General features: G+C 46.5%; 1 protein-coding gene across 3 annotated transcripts in view; it reads left to right on the top strand.

Annotated features, from left to right (window-relative positions):
* The window catches only part of CDS2 (CDP-diacylglycerol synthase 2), a 63,361-nt gene extending 45,848 nt beyond the window's left edge, over positions 1-17,513 (top strand). For all 3 annotated transcript variants that reach the window (XM_082744463.1, XM_082744464.1, XM_082744465.1), the window contains exons 5-13: positions 40-179; positions 1,960-2,018; positions 2,875-2,957; positions 4,869-4,956; positions 5,494-5,562; positions 6,465-6,617; positions 8,317-8,436; positions 9,399-9,502; positions 9,763-17,513. In XM_082744463.1, the coding sequence (XP_082600589.1) occupies positions 40-179; positions 1,960-2,018; positions 2,875-2,957; positions 4,869-4,956; positions 5,494-5,562; positions 6,465-6,617; positions 8,317-8,436; positions 9,399-9,502; positions 9,763-9,895 (949 nt within the window). In that variant the 3' untranslated portion in view covers positions 9,896-17,513. The remainder of the gene's footprint in view (positions 1-39; positions 180-1,959; positions 2,019-2,874; positions 2,958-4,868; positions 4,957-5,493; positions 5,563-6,464; positions 6,618-8,316; positions 8,437-9,398; positions 9,503-9,762) is intronic.
* Positions 17,514-17,822: the final 309 nt, after the last annotated feature.

Raw genomic sequence — 17,822 nt, 5'->3', positions numbered from 1 at the left:
TAGGTGCTCCCCACAGCAGTTACCTGTCTTCTTTTACAGGTACTTTCTACTGTGTGTAAATTACTTCTTCTATGGTGAGACAGTGACGGATTACTTTTTCACTCTGGTCCAGAGAGAGGAGCCTTTGCGGATTCTCAGCAAATACCACCGGTTCATTTCCTTTACTCTCTACCTAATAGGTAGGCATTCAGCGGTTCACCAGTTCTTGGGTTTGTCTTGTTTGTGTTTACTGAGTAGAGGTTGGGGCACTTCTTGGTGCCTGCACAGTCTTGATGATGTTAAGCTTGACGGTGCAAGGCTGCAGAGCTGAGGACCCTGCCTTAAATCTGAGTCATAGCAGCTCTTGACTAAGAAGTGGGACTGAGGGCCTTGTGTGGCTGTGGGGACTGCAGTCATTGCCATCTGTCCTTGTGTCCCAACCTCTGTGGGAGGGCAGCATAGCACGGTCTAGTCTTGACTCCCCTGTTGGCAGAGATTCTGCGGTGAGATCAAAACAAAAACCACCCAGGAATTTGGGTATAAAACCCAGCAGCTGTCTTTAGGGGAGTCACCTGAGAAGCTGCGTGAGGGACACTGCAGTGTGGTGGAGATTTTACCCAACTGGGTTTAAAAAGACTTTGTGACTTCGGAGGAGCTGGGGCTTAGTCTTTGGGTCTCTTGTTCTCTGGAGCTAAAACAGCAGACGCACTGTGAGGATTTGATCAGATGCATTAAAAGTTCACAAACAGAAGGGTGCTGTGTCAATCTAAACTCAGTACTACTTGAGAGTTAAGTGTTAATGCTCGTGTTTCTCATAGTTGCCCTCAAAGCCAGATTGAGGCACAGGAGAAATTTGTTCTGACCTAAATTTCAGTCTGACCTATTTTTGATGAGCTTGATAGCAATACTTGGCTCCATGAATGGCCCCTGGCCATTAAAATAGAAAATCCACCGCCAAGGGGGTCTGTTGCTGATGAGCATAGTCTGAGAGTGTGCCTCAGGCCCTGAGAGTAGCCCCCCATAGCGGAAGGCCAGGGGTCTGGAATAGCCATGTGTCGTCTTCTGGGCAGGGCTGTGTTTAAGGTGCCCAGCCACTCTTCTGGGTAAGCGTTTCTCTCTTTCCTGAAGGAGTGTAGGGGGGCCTTAAGGTCTATATTTATTTTTATTTTTATTTTGCCACCATGTGGGTCAGTGTAGAGATGCAAGGCTCTGACTCCATGCTAGGGAGATCTGCCCCCCTTAGCCAAACCTATAATTTAGGACAGGGGTCAGCCACCTTTTTCTTTAAAAAAAAATATTTTTTTAAAGATTTTTATTTATTATTTATTTGATAGAGAGAGAGATCACAAATAGGCAGAGATGCAGATGGGGGTGGGGAAACAGGCTCCCTGCTGAGCATAGAGCCCAATGCGGGGCTCGATCCTAGGACCCTGAGATCATGACCCGAGTCGAAGGAAGAGCCACCCAGCAAACCCCACTGAGCCACCCAGGTGCCCCCAGCAAACTTTTTCTTAAAGGTCTAGATAATATTTTAGGCTTTGGGGCCCATAGGCTCTTTGTTGCAACTCTTCTGTTCTGCCCTGGAGCATGAAAGGAGAACCCCAGATAATATGTAAACAGGTATGGCTGTGTTTCAGTAAAATTTTATTTGTGAAACTGGTGTCTGGTCTAACCTTTGTTGTTTGACCCCTGCTCCAGGATCAAAATGTTCCTCTCTGGTGAACAGTCTTTTAAATTGAGTGTAGTCTGCAAGATTTAAAAAAAATATTGCCTTCCTTTGATTGTCTTGAAGGAGTCTGTTTTTGCTTCTGACACTTACTGGAATAGCTAGGTTTATTCCCCCTGGGCTTTGGAATCGTGCATTGCTTAACTGCTGCAAAGAAATTGGCCAGAAGACCGTTTAACACATCTAAAGGAAATGATTAGGACAAACATAATGCAGAGTGTGATTCATTTTGCCCTTTCTCCTTCTCAAACTAGGGTTCTGCATGTTTGTACTGAGTCTGGTCAAGAAGCATTATCGACTGCAGTTCTACATGGTAAGCGAGATGTGTGTGTGTGTGCATGTGTGTGTGTGAATTCTTGGCTTAAGTGAAGTTCTACAGAAACTCACAAGGCCTCTATGCTTTCTGTGACAGATCAAAACTCTGGAACACAGTCTGTTTTGTGTGCATAGAACCTGGAGCATGAAGGGATATCTCCCATTTAAGTTACCCTGCTCTATATCCACTTAGACCCAATCACTGTTAACTTACACCCCCAGCAGCCTCTCCACTAGGACCTGTAGGTGGCGTCCAAGTGCGGCTCAAGGTGAAGCTTTAGGCAATGCCCACAGATACTCTACCTGCTACATCACTTCCCCAACTTGGAAGCAGCCCCTCATTGAGGGGCCTAAGCAAGGGTCCTAAGTAACATTTTCTTAAGATTTTATTTGTTTACTTGAGAGAGCGAAAGAGAGGCAGCAGAGGGAGAAGGACAAGGAGAGTCCCCACCCACTGAGCAGGGAGCCCGACCTGGGGCTCCATCCCAGGACCCTGAAATCATGACCTGAGCCAAAGGCAGGTACTTAACTGACTTAGCCACCCAGGCATCCCAGCACTCAACATTTATGGAGAAAATGAGACGTACCCAGGCTTTCAGAGCATAGAAGGACTTGTTCACTGGTGGGCCCTGTGGTCCCTACTTTTGGTGGTAATTGTAGCTGGGGGCAACGTTAATCCCAAATGCCTGTTCTGTACCTTTTTACTTCCAGTAAGACAGGTAGAGAAGCAGACATATTTTCTACCTGTTCTGTTGTTGTTGTAGTTTAGCAATTTCTATTTGTTATTGACTGTTATTTGAAGTTCCTTTCAAGGTAACAGGTAGATCAAATGTATTCTTGATTTTCTTTTGCAGTTTGGCTGGACCCATGTAACATTACTGATTGTTGTAACTCAGTCACATCTTGTTATCCACAACCTATTCGAAGGAATGATCTGGTGAGTGATGTCAGAGAGGGAGATTTCCCTTTTATTTTGTGGATTTTTCTCATGTCCAGGTAGACTGAGAATCCCTGCTTACCTTCTAAGCCAGGGGTTCTCACCTTGAGCTACGTCAAAATCCTATTCAGGGGCTGGTTACAACACAGATCACTGGGCCTCACTCCTGAGGCCTCAGCAGATTCAGTAATGAGAATTTGAATCACTAGTACATTCCCAGGTGATGCTGCTGGTCAGGACCTATGCTTTAAGAACTGATATTCTAGACTAACAAGTACATGGATAATTAAAGAATCAAAGACAATGCAACCCTATAGCAACAGATTTAAAAAACTAAAGGAAAATGTTGTGATCTGGTAAAATGTAAACTACCAACAGTCATGCAGAAGAAAACTTGAAAGATCACTAACAGTTAAAGATCTTTGAAAATTACCTAAGAATCCATACCTGGGAAGAAAACAACCAATGATAATAGCAGAGTTTTATCTACCCCTTCATACTAAAGCTGATAAGCTTGGGGAGGCAGAAAGAAGAATGTTAAACTGATTTCTCTAATGATTACAGATAAACCATTGTACATATTGGCAAATAGAATCCGGCAATGTGTCAAAAGCACCATGTACTCATTACTTAGTAGATTTTATTCCAGAAATGCAATGGTTTCAGTAGGAAATCTGTCAACATTTATGGAAATCAGCAGGCTGAGAAAGCCGGATGATTTTGGTGAAAGGCAAAGGCATATCCTCGTTTATATAAGAGGTACTGAAGTGTTGTGCTTAAGACCCCAAACTGTGCTCTGTTTCCAGATCTCAGAATGAGGGTATAGTAATATTCACCTCCTGAGGAATAAATTAGTAAATATATGTAAAGTGCTTGGAACAGAGACTAGCTCATATAAATGCTGGTCTTACCATGTTTAAAACAATGGTAGTAATGATCTGGGGAGGCTTGCGATTTTCCCCTTTCAGTTTTTGTTAGGTAATTCTAAAGATGGCTTCTGATAAGTCCTTATCTTTAGGGCCAAACATGCCACTTGTCTCCACAGTGAATCATATTAAAATCTCTGGTTATTGGTTTTCAGCTTTACCTACAGGATTTAACTGTAGGTATAGAAAATATGAAGAGCAGAGGATATGTGCAAGAAGCCTGGACGAAGTAAATACTGGGCGGGGTTGTGAGGATACAGATGCTCCCTTAACAAACAGAAGATATTGCCTCTAGTTGATGGGCTAGGAAGTCAGAGATTTACATATATTATGTTAAATACAGAGCTTTAAATAGAGGACATTTGAAAAACATGATGGTCAGGGAGTGGAGAGAGGGGGAGAGCAGAAGGATACAAGTGTGGAAATGGCCTCCTTTGTCATAGTGGGGATCAGCAGGTGAGGAGGGGGGCGCGGGAGCTTGAAAAGATAGCTAGATCTGTGAGTTGTGGTTCTGTGCTCAGCGTAGCCCTAGGGAGAGGGAGTGCTCCTGAGAGCTAGTCATAAACCGTTCACCTAGATAAATTATGAAATAGACACGAAGTAGTCAGGAATGAGTAAAAGTAGTTATTTGGGGGGAATGGAGATAGGGATGGGGAAACAAGGAAAACTTTCTCTTCTTTACAGTTCAAATTTGTATTACCACATGCATATATTACTTCATAACAAAAAAGGAACACATGACATTTTATAGAATCCCACCTCCATTTACTCAGGAGCCATTTGGTAAAGATTGGAATGTCTGCTGTGTGCCAGGTACTAGGTATAGCTTGTCTGGTATTTTCTTTCTTTCTAGCTTATTCCTTCATGGATGACAAGTACTTAACAGGTTATTTTTTTCCTGGAGTTGATGAATGGCATTGTTTTGTAGACCTCTGAGGTACTGTCATCTGGGGAGAGTTGGTTTTCACTTTGGTTTATTCTCTAGGTTCATTGTCCCCATCTCTTGTGTGATCTGTAATGACATTATGGCCTATATGTTTGGCTTCTTCTTCGGTCGGACCCCACTCATCAAGGTAAATGGGTCACCCTAACATGAAATACCACTGTGAGGGAAGGGTGGTCCTTTTTGTAGAGTAGATCAGCTTGGGGCAGAAGAAGTCTAGCTTGTATGAATGTCTTCATGTCGTCCTGGAGAAAGGCTGGCAAAAACTTAGTTTCAGGAGAAAAGCCAAAGGAAGATGACTATTCATAGAGAAAAAAAGAGCTAACAGAGAAAATATCTTATAGATTATATAGACACATTTTTGGGACTTTGATCGGAATTTGCGTGTTGTCATTTAATTATATTTATATATAATATAAAATATATTTTAAAAATATATTAAAAAATATATATATATAAACTGGGACAGACAGAAACTGAGGGGTATCAGGCCAGGAACAAGGAGAGCAGGCAGGGGTTGTTTTAGAAGGGAAGGAGGTTAACAGAATGAGGTGGGGTTTTTGTTTTGTTTTGTTTCTTATAGTAGGAAGGTTTTAAATAAGTAATCATTGTTCTCAAAGCCAGTTATCAAAATGCCCTTTGTTAAGAGTTTGCTTTCTGTCTGTAGCTGTCCCCGAAGAAGACCTGGGAAGGCTTCATTGGGGGCTTCTTTGCTACTGTGGTGTTTGGCCTTCTGGTAGGTGGTGGTCTGCTGCTGGGTGGGGGAGTGGACAGAGACCTCCCACCCTCCCTCAGAGCTTGTCCAGGGCTAGAGAGCTTGTTTCCTGAGGCCCAGGACTCTGTCCTGCTGCACGGTAACCTTGCCCCTGAGGGGCATGAGTATGGCACTCTCTGTAACTAGCCCCATGCCAGTTCTCAAACAGGGTCTTGGCAGCTGAGGGGCGGGGCCATGTGTGCCTGCACTCCCCTCGGGCCGAGGCATGCGACGCCCAGCAGGTGGTGTTCTTGTCCACCCTTTTGATATTTCAAGGTTGAGTGACTGGCAGCTGAGAGTAAGGGGGGAGGCGGGCTCTGCCGCTTTGGCCGAGGTTCTCTCCCATGTGCATCCTGTGGGAGGAGGATGATCTTCCCGCCCTAACCCTGCTTCTGACCATCAGCCCAGCCTCTCTCCTTTTTCAGGGGTGTCTAGCCGTCCTCCAGTACTGATTCCCTTTCTTCATTGTTCCTCCACCTTCTTCCCCCAGGCTGGCTGTTTCTCACTGTACCACTCCCTGACTTCCTGCCTCCAGCTCAAATGAAATTAAGGGATCCTGAGGAAAAGGGACCATAGCTCCCCTAACTGGGGAGAATCTTCTTGTAGTTCTTTGCCCAAATTCCTTCAGGTCTTTCATGGATTTTGACCTAGGTGTTCAGGCAATTCTGTGTAAAGCCTCAGCAGGCCATGTACCTGTTTTCAAATCCTTTTCCAAATTCAGGCAAAATACACCTGTGGGGAAGCATGAACCTCTGATTTAGTGCCCAGCTCACAGTTAGCAGGGTCCTAGGCACTGTGAGGGGGACAGCCAAGCCCCATGTGTGGGGCCTGGGTGGGCTGGCTGGGCCTCGTCTGTTCTGCCCGACTCTGCTTTTCATCCTCAGCTATCCTATGTGATGTCCGGGTACAGATGCTTTGTCTGCCCCGTGGAATACAACAATGACACCAACAGCTTCACTGTGGACTGTGAGCCCTCGGACCTCTTCCGTCTGCAGGAGTACAGCATTCCTGAGGTGATCCAGTCGGTCATTGGCTTGGTATGTGCCACTCACATCGGGCAAGCTATCCTTGGTTAGGTAGTGACTACAGAGAGAGAGAGCCCTCTCTCCACCACTGCCACTCCCTCAGAAAAAGCTTAGCTTCCTCCCTCCACAATGCCAGGGCCCAGGATAGAGGAGACTCGTTCAAGTCAGGTAAGGGCGAGAGCAGAAGGAGACCTTTCATCTCACCTCAGTTCATGTAGACCAGTGGTTCTCAAACTGTGCTCTGTGGATCCCTAAGGAACCCTGAGATCCTTTCAGGGGGCCTGTGAGGTCAGTTATTTTCATAATAATAATATGACATTATTTGCCTGTTTTTACTTTGTTGACATTTGCTGTGAATGGTGCAAAAGCAGTGGTGGGTAAGCTCACTAATGCTCTAGCACAAGTGAAGGCAGTGGCAGGAAACTGGACTAAGTCGTGGGATTCTTCATGCCACACACTCGCAGTTAGAATAAGCCAGCTCTTCTCAAGAATGTCTTTGATGAAAACGTAATGTGGTTCATTTTATTATATTCTGACCCTTGAATACATACCTGTCTATACTCTTGTGTACCCAAATGGAAACTATGCCTAGAACATTTCTGCTAAATATGGCAGTCCGGTGCTTACCTAAAGGAAAGTGCGCATGTACCTGTTTGAGCTGAGCTAGCTGCTTTTTTTTAATAGGGACATACTTTTTACTTGAAAAGAACTGACAAACTCTAGTGTTTCAGCCTTGTGTATTTGATAACATTTTTCTTGAAAATGAATCAAGCGAGCCTGTCACTTCAAGGAAAACCCCTGACAGTGATTGTTACTGATGATAGAATTTGGATTCCAAGTGAAAATTAATATTTTGGAAAGCATGTACCTGTCCCCGGAGTTTGACAGCTTCCTGATACTTCAAACCTTTGTGGATGAGAGCTGCAGTGATTTTTGGGTGTGTGTGATTTTTATAGTGATTTTAACATAACGATGTTTTGACATTGCATGTAGCAAACTGTCTACACTTGGAAGACTTATATAATTCGGTGAACTTTCGTTTTCTAAATGGCCAGTGCGTGGTGTTAGAACTGTCAGGTGTGGGTCAAAGATCCATTCAAAGTGCAAAACAGGTTAATGGATTTTAATGTTAAGAGCACAGAAAGTTCATTTGTAGGATTTCAAATTCCACACTGCACCAAATTCTTAAGAAACTACCACTTGTCAAGTTCTGGTGTAGTGTCAGAGAAGAATACCCATAATTATCTAAAATACTCTTCCTTGGGGCGCCTCGGTGGCTCAGTGAGCTAAAGCCTCTGCCTTGGGCTCAGGTCACGATCCCAGGGTCCTGGGATCGAGCCCCGAATCGGGCTCTCTGCTCAGCAGGGAGCCTGCTTCCTCCTCTCTCTCTGCCTGCTTCTCTGCCAAGTTGTGATCTCTGTCTGTCAAATAAATAAATAAAATCTTTAAAAAAAATAAAGTACTCTTCCTTTTTTCAGCCACTTAATTTGTGTGAGGCTGAATTTTCTTCACATAGTTCAATTAAAACATCATACTGCAACAGACTGAATGCATGATACTGAATGTCCTCTATTAGGCTGAGCACTAGAGAGTTACAGACAAAATCCAGTTTTCTTACTAATTTTGTATTTGGAGGGAAAATAGAGTTCATTTCATAAAGACTCACTTGTGTTAACAAGGCATCTTGACTGATTTCATTTATCCTTCTTAGACAACAGTCTGGATGTACCCCTTCCAGATCCACAGCATCGCCCTCTCCACGTTCGCCTCGCTCATTGGCCCCTTCGGAGGGTTCTTTGCAAGTGGATTCAAACGAGCCTTTAAAATCAAAGTAGGAAAACCCTCTTTTTTGTTTCTCTCATTGTCTCCCAGCCTGGTCTCCTCCTGTCCCACCCCATCCACTACCCTCTCCTTCAAAATTCTGAGCTGTAAATACCAAGCTATAAACCAGACTGTTAATGCGTGCTCCTCTTCACCCATGGGTGGGATTTAGGCTGGTAAATTTAAAGTACATTGTTTCCGGGGCACCTGGGTGACTCATTTGGTTAAGTGTCTAACTCTTGATTTCAGCTCAGGTCATGATCTCAAGGTCCTGAGATCAAGCCCCACATCAGTCTTGGCACTGGGCATGGAGTCTGCTTAAGATTCTTTCTCTGCTCTTTTGCCGCCCCCTCCCCACATGCGCTCTCTCTCTTTCTCTCTCTCCAAAAAACAATAATAACAACATTGTTTCCAAGAAAATTCATCATAATTGACCCTTGAACAACACAGGGGTTAGAGGCACTGATCCCTCCCTCTTGTCCCCATCCTCCCACGCAGCAGAAAATTCACATATAACTGCTGACCGGAAGAATTACTGATAACAGTTGATTAAAACTTATTTTGTATATCATACGTATTATAGACTGTATTCTTACAATAAAGTAAGCTAGAGGGAAAAAAATGTAATTAAGAAAATTTGAAAGAAGAGAAAATGCATTCACATCAATGTACTGTATTTACTGAAAAAAATTCATGTATAGGTGGACCCGTGTAGTTCAAACCCCTGTTGTTCAAGGGTCAGCTGTAGTTTGATTTTCAGTGTATTTGTTCATATATCTTGTATCTTTCTTCATAAGAAACATTATATCATAAGACTCTGTCCTATTATACCCTCAGCATTTGAACCAATACTTCTTACTTTCTGTTGCCCTTAGCTACTCAGGACAGTAGCTGGGCTCAGAGGTGGGACAGTAGGCCAGGGTTTGGGGTTGGCCTCCCCAGGTTCACCAGTCTTGCCCCTTCCTTTAACAGGACTTCGCCAACACCATTCCTGGCCACGGAGGCATCATGGATCGCTTTGACTGCCAGTACCTGATGGCCACCTTTGTTAATGTGTACATTGCCAGTTTTATCAGGTACAGTGCCTTTCCATCTGGACCAAGTTGGTGGGATTCTGAATGTGGTGAAATTCTAGAAGTGTAGCTACAAATCAGTGGGAGGGAAATGCATCCCAAACATGAATGCGGTTTTCAGTTGCTACTCTCTCTGGGTTCTCTGAGGGTCCCCCTGCCCTCCACAAATAGGGAATCCAGCGGGAATAGCAGCTGTTTGAATAATCAGGCCCCAGAAACTGCTGGACATCCGCTCAGTGCTGTTTCCTCACATTCTCTTCCAGGGGCCCCAACCCAAGCAAGCTGATTCAGCAGTTCCTGACCCTGCGTCCGGACCAGCAGCTACATATCTTCAACACCCTCAGATCTCACCTGGCCGACAAGGGGGTGCTGACAGCTGCCGTGGAGGATGAGTAGCAGCCCCAGGCCCAAGACGGCAGGAGCAAGCGAGCGAGGGGCTAGGCTCCAAGGCAAAGCCCCCCTGGTGTGACTCAGTCGATGACAAGGCTTCAACTCACTGTCTTTTTTTTTTTTTTTTGGTAGAGCATTTTTTATTTGTGGGTTTTCAGAACAATCTGTATATACAGTCTATGTGCTTATGATTTGGGTCGTGGGTAAACTACAGCTCTGAGTTGGAAAGAAATCACCGGGGTCAGACCTTTCAGGCTTTTTAAACAGAAGTTTTAACCTGGAAGACAGTGTTGCCCACCTGGGCTGCATCTGCTTGGTGCTTCTTGCTCCCAAGCTAGAGTTTCTGTTGCCGGGCTCCTTCAGGGAGGGAGCGGATGTTTATCTGTGGCTGACCAGTTCAGGGCCCCTCCCCTGCCTCCGGCCTGCCCTTGTAGCTGCCCCCCAGCTGGAAAGAGGTGCACGGCTTGGATGTCTTTGGGGATGTCTTTGCTGCGGAGAGCTTTCACCTGGGCCTCTCTGAGAATCCCTGCCCTGAAGCGACGGGACAATTGCCTTCTGTCTGGAGGGACAAAGACTGTTTAATTAGATAAACATTCTACCGGCAAGATCCTGTAGGGCGTGAGCTCTGCTTTATGACCTGGGTTAACCTTACTTCATCGCAGACTGAAAGAAGGCTTCAATATTTTTTTTCAGGAAGCACGAGAAATTATTTATAATAGTCCGAAAAAGTACACTGTAATATTTTGAGTGTATGGGGTAGAACGTGCGGTCACGAGCCCTTCCCCCAGGTGGTCGGCTCACGTGGCTCCTCTTGGGCAGTTCGGCTAACTGTGTCTTTTCAGGGCCGATGCCTTTCACCTTTGTGCTGTAGACTTGTTGCTGCTGAATCCCTCCTGGGGGCTCTCCTGTTAGGCAGGGAGCAGGGGGTTTCTTGTTCACGTGCCCTTTGCCTGACAGACCACCCTTGTAGCTGCTGTGTTGTGTATATACTACTCTAAAGGCAAGTGTGTACCTGTGTGTGTGTTTTAAAAAAATCACTTACTTCTTACAGTGATTTCAGTTGTACCATGACTTCTTCACTGCAACCACAAAATCCTGCTTACAACTCTGGAAACCTAACCTGATTAGAGGTATAGAGGTGTGACTGTTCTGAAGATTACATGCACACTTTATATATATATATATACATATATATATATATGAAATGTGACCAGTTTAAATGTGGTTCGTATTTTATTGAGGGACCTTTTTTTCTTTTAAACTGTGATTCCCCCCCACCCCACCCCCGCCTTCTGATAGGAGTGATGTTGACTTTAGGGAGACAAGTTCTTTGTTAGGTTAACAAGCAGGGGAGGATAGGAAAGAGAACTGGTGCCCATCTGTGTTCAGTTATTCCGTGCCATGCTGGTTCTCCTTGCCAATTGAGGGTGCAGTGACTTGCTTCAGCACCTTGGTCTGCTACTGTTTCATTCTGTTTCTGTTTTCGTTAGTCGTCCTTGAAAGCTCACGGTCAGCTCAGCTCACTGCCATGTGTGGGCACAGGGCGGCAGGCCCTTGTTGACATGGCAGCTCACGGTCACTGCCTGGGTCTCCCCACGAGTGCAACATTGAAGCAGCTTTCCCCGTCTGAGCTTGTACTTCCGTTTCAACATGTGGCTTTCCTGGTTCAGGGCTGAGGGCCCCTTAAAAACAAAGTGTGTTTTTGTGTGGGGTTTCCATTCTGCCCGGGTGACCCTGGGCAGGACACATCCCTCTCTGGGTCCTCGTGTTATGAGCACTCCCTTAATTCAGTATTCCGTGATTCTGACTGAGCAAGTTTGTGTCACCAGAGGCTACTTTTGGGTATCAAGTTGTGTCCTGGGCACACAAACAGCAAGAGCTTTCTGGCCGTTTCTAAATGCTTGTCTTTGAGATGAATCAGTATCTTACCAACCAATCTTAAACAGTGGAGGTCATTAGTAACAAATGTAGTTTTCACATTGAAGAATGGACTTGGTTCCTAAAACCAGAGACAGAAGGGGTTGTCTCTGTCACCTTATTGTGGGCCTGCAGTGGGCGCCTTGGTGCCTGGGGCCCAGCAGCCCTTGAATAGGGGCATCGTTGGGATCGGCGTGCCTGGCACAATCCTTTGTGGAAGGCGGTGGTTGCTGAGGGGGCCTCTGGCGTCCTGGGAGACTGAAGCTGGATGCTCACAAGAGCTCTTCGCAAGAAGTCCAGAAGGTCAGCTTCGGTTTTATCTTCTATTTTCCCCACATGCTTTCTGGTCAAGGAAGAGGAATTTCCTAGCCTAGTAGCCAGGCAAGCAAAGCCACCTGTGTCTCTGTCTATACACAGTGTTTTTCTTTCTCCCATTTATTGAGGTATTTCACCATATAAACAAGATTGCTAGAGACTATTTTAACATACCCCTGTGCAGGTCTTCATGAATGGCATAACTTGCTTCAGATCCACTTGTTTGTGTGTGAGAAATAAAATGTGACAGAAACTGTGTGCTCTCCCTTGTGACTTCCGCGTCTCCCTTCCATGTGTGGTGTGATGTTTCCCACTTGTTATTGCATCATAAATATCCTGCAGTCCTGGTTTAGAGACTTTTGTTTTCTGCTCTGAATCTTCCACTTTCTCACAGCGGCCCCCTAAGGCGCCTCAGGTGGGAGTCCTGAGCACCTTGTGGCTGAGGACGCAGAGGCCCAGAGCAGAGGGAGCCTTCCCCAGGGTCACGTGGCAGAGGCAAGCCTCACTCTACCTTGCACTCTGCTCACAGGGACTGGGTTCATCCCTAGCCCCACTTGCTTTTGTGAAAGTGGTGGTCAGTGTGCCAGGAATTCAGCATCTGGTGGACCTGTGCCCCAGGATGGAGCTTAGGGAGGGAGCTGATGAGCAAGGTTGTCATGGAAACCAGGGAGCATCTACAGAGTGTCCTCCCTGGGGACTGCTCAGGGGATACCCGAGTCTTTTCCCCTTATGAGCACTTGCCACCCCTTTCACTGCATTGCCTCAGCATTGAGAAAGTCACATGTATGTTTTGCTTCTGAGAGTGAAACCCCCTAAGGCAGCCTGGGTCTTGTTTGTGTTTATTATTTTTTGCCTATTTCATATTCTGAGCATATTAGTAGCTATAGTATAATTATATTTAAAATGTATTTACTCTTAGTATTTTCTATATTCTGTATTTCTAAGTCGATAATGTATGTCTGAAGTTAGTATCTCTTTCACTTTTAGAAGGGGTGAAATGTAGTATTTCATCATACACAGGTGGACTTAGGAGCCATTTTTGTGGTATTTATTTATTTTTCCCCACTGGGCTTCTTCTCCTGTAACTTGACATATTTTTGGAATCTTTCTGTATACCCTATTTTAAAGGAGATTAAACAGACCCTGATTTGAGTAAGCTAGTTGCTGAGTTGGCTAGAGGCTGATACGAATGGATCCTTGAGTTCAGATCTTCCAAGTGTCCGTGAGTCCGCAGCTGGCCCAGAGCACCCCTGATGTTGATGGGAGACGGCGGGGGCGGGACGTGAATGACTCAGGGCAAAGTGCGTCACTGCTCAGAAAACTCAGCAATGGCCTTGCTCTGTAAGGAGCCTGCCCAGGTCCATTTCTAAGCAAGTAGCTTTTCATTACTCTACCAGATGTTGTCTATCTTTGCCAGAACCTCTTCTTGTGTCTGAAGTGTCTTTAGCACCGTCGTGATCTTTCAGACTAACTCTGTGCTCACCTTCCTTTCCCATTGCAGTGATGTGCTGAGTAGCAGGTAGAGTGGGGAGGGGGTTGGTTTCCCTTGGACCCACCAAAGTGGGTGGGAAGAGCTAAGAGGAGGATGTCCAGGTGGCTGTGTAGACATCACAGGACGGTAAACCATTTGCAGACTCACTGTGCTTGTCTGCAGCAGGGACCCCGAAGGAACAGCTGGAAAAAACCATTGGCTTCCCGCAGACCGGCTAACTCTTGGGCAGAGTCTCATTCTGTCCTTGTCATGGTCAAAATGAATTTCTCTTTCCCTCGATTGCTGTCCACACAGTTGCCCAGTTTCTAGTTTTTGAAAACATTTGCTACTCCCACTACCTGACTTGGTTTCCCTTGTTGGGTGAGGATCTGATGGCTTGACCTGCAGAGGGTGCTGCCCTTTGGGCCAAGTGATAATGAGTGAAAGGTCTCTTCTAGGCCCACCTCCTCTTAGTCCCAGACTCTGCTCACCCACATCCTTGCAGAAGGCAGCCCTCTTCTCAGTAACGAATGGAGTCCCAAGCTGACTGCTTGTACCACTGGATGGTGGCCCTGTCTTTCTGTTCCTCCTGGCTCTGCCCTGCCACCCTCCCCTTTTCAGGCTGACCAGCAGTGACCTTACTTATCTGGGCTCTCAGAAGGGTAGAGGCTATTCTTCCCTGGGGCTGTCTCCTGACTGAGTGAGATTTTCGCTGGTTTGTATGTAAACTGTTTTCGAGGGCAAAGAGATCATAGCTGTGAAGGCCGTTTGGGAGGTATACTTTGGATGCTGAAATGTTAGGGTTTGTAGAACATGTGGGTGATTTATGAGACTGGGGCAGAATAGGTGACATCTAGGACCTTATGGCCAGTGGGTTTCAAATCTGTTGGCCATTTGAAGACTCTGTCCCGTTCCGTCCCTCTCTCCACCAAATGCCTTTCTGCTGAAGCTCCTTTTTATTCTTGAGCCAGTAAGATGCCAACAGTGTGTTTGTTAATAATAACTGCAATAATAGTCATAGTGCTTAATATGTGCCAGGTATAGTGCTAAGGGCTTATCCCTTTTAATCCAGAAAACAACCTTTAATTAGGTATTATCCCCATTTTATAGGTAAGGAAACTGAGGCACCATGACAGGCTGATCTCAGTGGCTGAGGAGATAGACTTCCGGCTCCAATAGCCCTAGGTCTGGGCAGGTTACTGGGTGTAACTCCAACTGGTGGGGTCTGAGAGTTGCACCTCCCTCGTGGGAATGTTGTGAGGATTTTTAGGAGATAACGCATGTAAGCATTTAGCATAGTGTCTGGCACATAGTAAGCCTTCAATAAATGGTAGTTATTTTTGTTGAACTCAGCGAGTAAATTGAACCTAGTTGATGTAATGCCAGAGACTAGATTCTTAGTCACTGCACTGTTACTGCCCAGCACGCATCCTGGGTGTTCACAGTCTAAAAGATTTTGAGAGAAGTTATCCAACCTTAACACCCACCTCCAGTGTCTGGGTGCATCACACTTCTCTTTCCTTTTATCAGGCTGGCCTTCTAAATGGCCATAAGGATGGTCAGAAATTGTCCACTCTTAGTTGGAATGGTTTCCTTGAGGTCTTGCCCACTTCCTGTTGCCCCTGGTGTGGACTTTCCTTGGAGAAGGAGGCCCTTACTTCCTCCCTGTTGGTGCCTCTGCTCCATGAGAGGAGAGGGCCTGTGAGTCACCATAGACCCTGTTTTCTTCTGCCCAAGGACTATGCCCTTTGCACACAGCTCAGGGGCCTGCAGCTGTTCCCTGTGTGGGGGGACCTCTCAGTGGGGGAAAAGAGAAGCTTTCTGTGTGGCAGATTATAGCAGTGACAGAAAGCCTAAAAGCTCTGCCCGCACCCTCACATCGCCAGACAGGGGCCTTGTGTTTCGAGCTTCCTTACAAGTACTAACGGGCTAGAAGCAGGTGACCTCTTGAGGACAGATGGTGTGGGGTGTTTCTCTTGGAGTCTGGGTTAGCTAGAATCGAGCTAGTTTAAAGGATCACATGGGTGTGTGATGAATGAAGGGGAATAGGCACTAGATTGTGCAAAAAATCTTTTCACTTGGTTTTCTGAGTAGAGATGGGGACTTGAGGAGGGCATGGGTGTGAGGTGGAGGCTTCTTTGCTTTGGAGGAATCTTGTTGACAGAGAATCCACGAAATTCTCAAACCAATGGACTAGTGATAACAGAACTACCGATTGAACATGGACTGTTTCCTGGGTGTTGGTGGGGAAAGAAGACCAGACTCAAAGGCCCATTGTATTTAAAGAATGGTTTCTCCCCTTCAGTTGAATAATGAAGTACTGGCTATGACAGGAATCAGGAGAAGGTTGTGGAAGAGTTCAGTAAGCAGCTGCTGCGACAGGCTGATCTTGGCCTGCCCTCATGCCCTTCTGGACCAGCATTTGCCAGGCCTGGCACTTCTTCCCTTACTGTTGAGTCTGATGGACGTAGGCTGCTTTCTGTCTGTAGAGAAGTTGTCCTCTCAACTGGGGATGAGGACCCAGTTGGGCTGTCGATGGCCCTGTGTCGGTCTCCCAGGCATTAGGCAGGGCCTGGCTCCTTGCAGCCTTTTCCTGTGTATAGTGCTCTAGGGGTTTAGGTGGTTTGGCCACCTGTGATTCTGTTCCAAGTGAAATTGTGTCTCTGATCTCATCCCCGTTGCTGTTTTTGTCCTTGGCTCCTGGAACACGTCTGCTTCTCACCTCCATTCAGTTCCTAGACTGGGCTTGCTGCCTTGGTGCCTGGAAACGCCAGAATAGGAAGGGAGTTAAGAATATTTTCTAGTGGACAGAATGTATATACATGTTTTTCTGAGAGTGTCCTCGGTGTGCTGCTTTGTTTTCATACACAGAGCATTGTGTTGCTACCTTATGTCCCACTGGCTGGGTGTCTGGGACCTGGCTAGAAAGAGAAAGGGCTGAGCAGACATCAGGGCCGATAAAACTAAAGGACTTGGACCCAAGAGAACAAGTCAGGACAGGATGCAGAGAGGGGAGGTTTCCAGCCAGAAGACCGCTGAGGAGCTGTGGGGGCAAAGGAGAGGCCAGGAGCCCCACAGCTGAGGACAGACGGACAGAGGCCAGCACTGTTTTATAGGTGTGGGGACCAGAAACAGGGCTCAGAAGCCCATCCAGGAAGATTCAAAGCTCGTGGATTATGGATTATCTTCTGGAGCTGATGCTGATACCAAATTTTAATTTTTATTGATGTTTAATATTTTCCAAAAGAGGGAGGGAAAACCAAAGTGGGCGAGGTAAGAGGCTCCCCCTTGGAGCCCTGGGAGCTCTGTGTTGTTGGGTGAGTCGGGCGCAGCTGTGGACCCGCTCAGGTCTGTGTGCTCCGAGTATCTGTTTAATGGGAAAGACGCCCCACACAGAAATGGCCTCCCCACCCGCACTGGGGAGTGTGAGGCAGTCACCTAGGGCCCATCACCGCCTGTGTCTGCCACCCAGAGCTTAGCCTGGATATACCCTGCCCCCTCGAGGTCAGTTTCTCTGCCCCTTCTCTGGGGGGTGCGATTCAGTGGACCCACACGGATAAGCCGGGTACTGACATTCGGTTTCTGGCCCTCAGGTGCGGGAGACCTTGGAGCCACTCTTGGGTGTGTGTGGAGCCCACCAGACAGCCCCTAAGGCCTCCACAGTTATGCGTGTGTGTGTGTGTGTGTGTGTGTGTGTGTGTGTGTGTGTGCTGTGCCCTTTAGTCGATGTGGGGGGTTCACAGAGTCTGCGTGTATTCGCCACAGCTGACCTTTGTGTGCTGTCTGATCTGTGTTGAACAATACATGTAGATGCTTTTTCAGCGCAGTTCCAGAACATCCTATATTGTACATTGGGAAATATTTACCTTATTTATATACCTGAATGTTCCTGTTACACAAATAAACATCTATTAAATTCTGTGTTGCTCGTGGTTTCTGCTGGGGGAGGAGTGCCTTTTGAAGGCACACACGGGCTTGGCTTGAGAAGGGGGTGGTTTGTGTGGAGCCAGCATCCTTTCCCAGAATGCTGCCGACCCCTGCCTGCTTCTGGAGACACAGCCCTTGGCCTTCGCAACCTCCTCTCTTGGCTTTCCTTCTGCTTCCCTAACTCTTCCTCCTCTGCCACTTTTCTGAGTATCTTCTTCCACCTGTCCGTCCCTCAGACCGTGGCACTCTGCCCAAGGCTCTCTTGTCCCCAACACCGAACTCTGCCCTGTGTTCTGACCCACT

Source organism: Mustela nivalis (assembly GCF_964662115.1).
Source record: "Mustela nivalis genome assembly, chromosome: 8".
NCBI lineage: Eukaryota > Metazoa > Chordata > Mammalia > Carnivora > Mustelidae > Mustela > Mustela nivalis.
The sequence above is the reverse complement of the archived record's forward strand: the minus strand, read 5'-3'. Positions and strand labels throughout refer to the sequence as shown.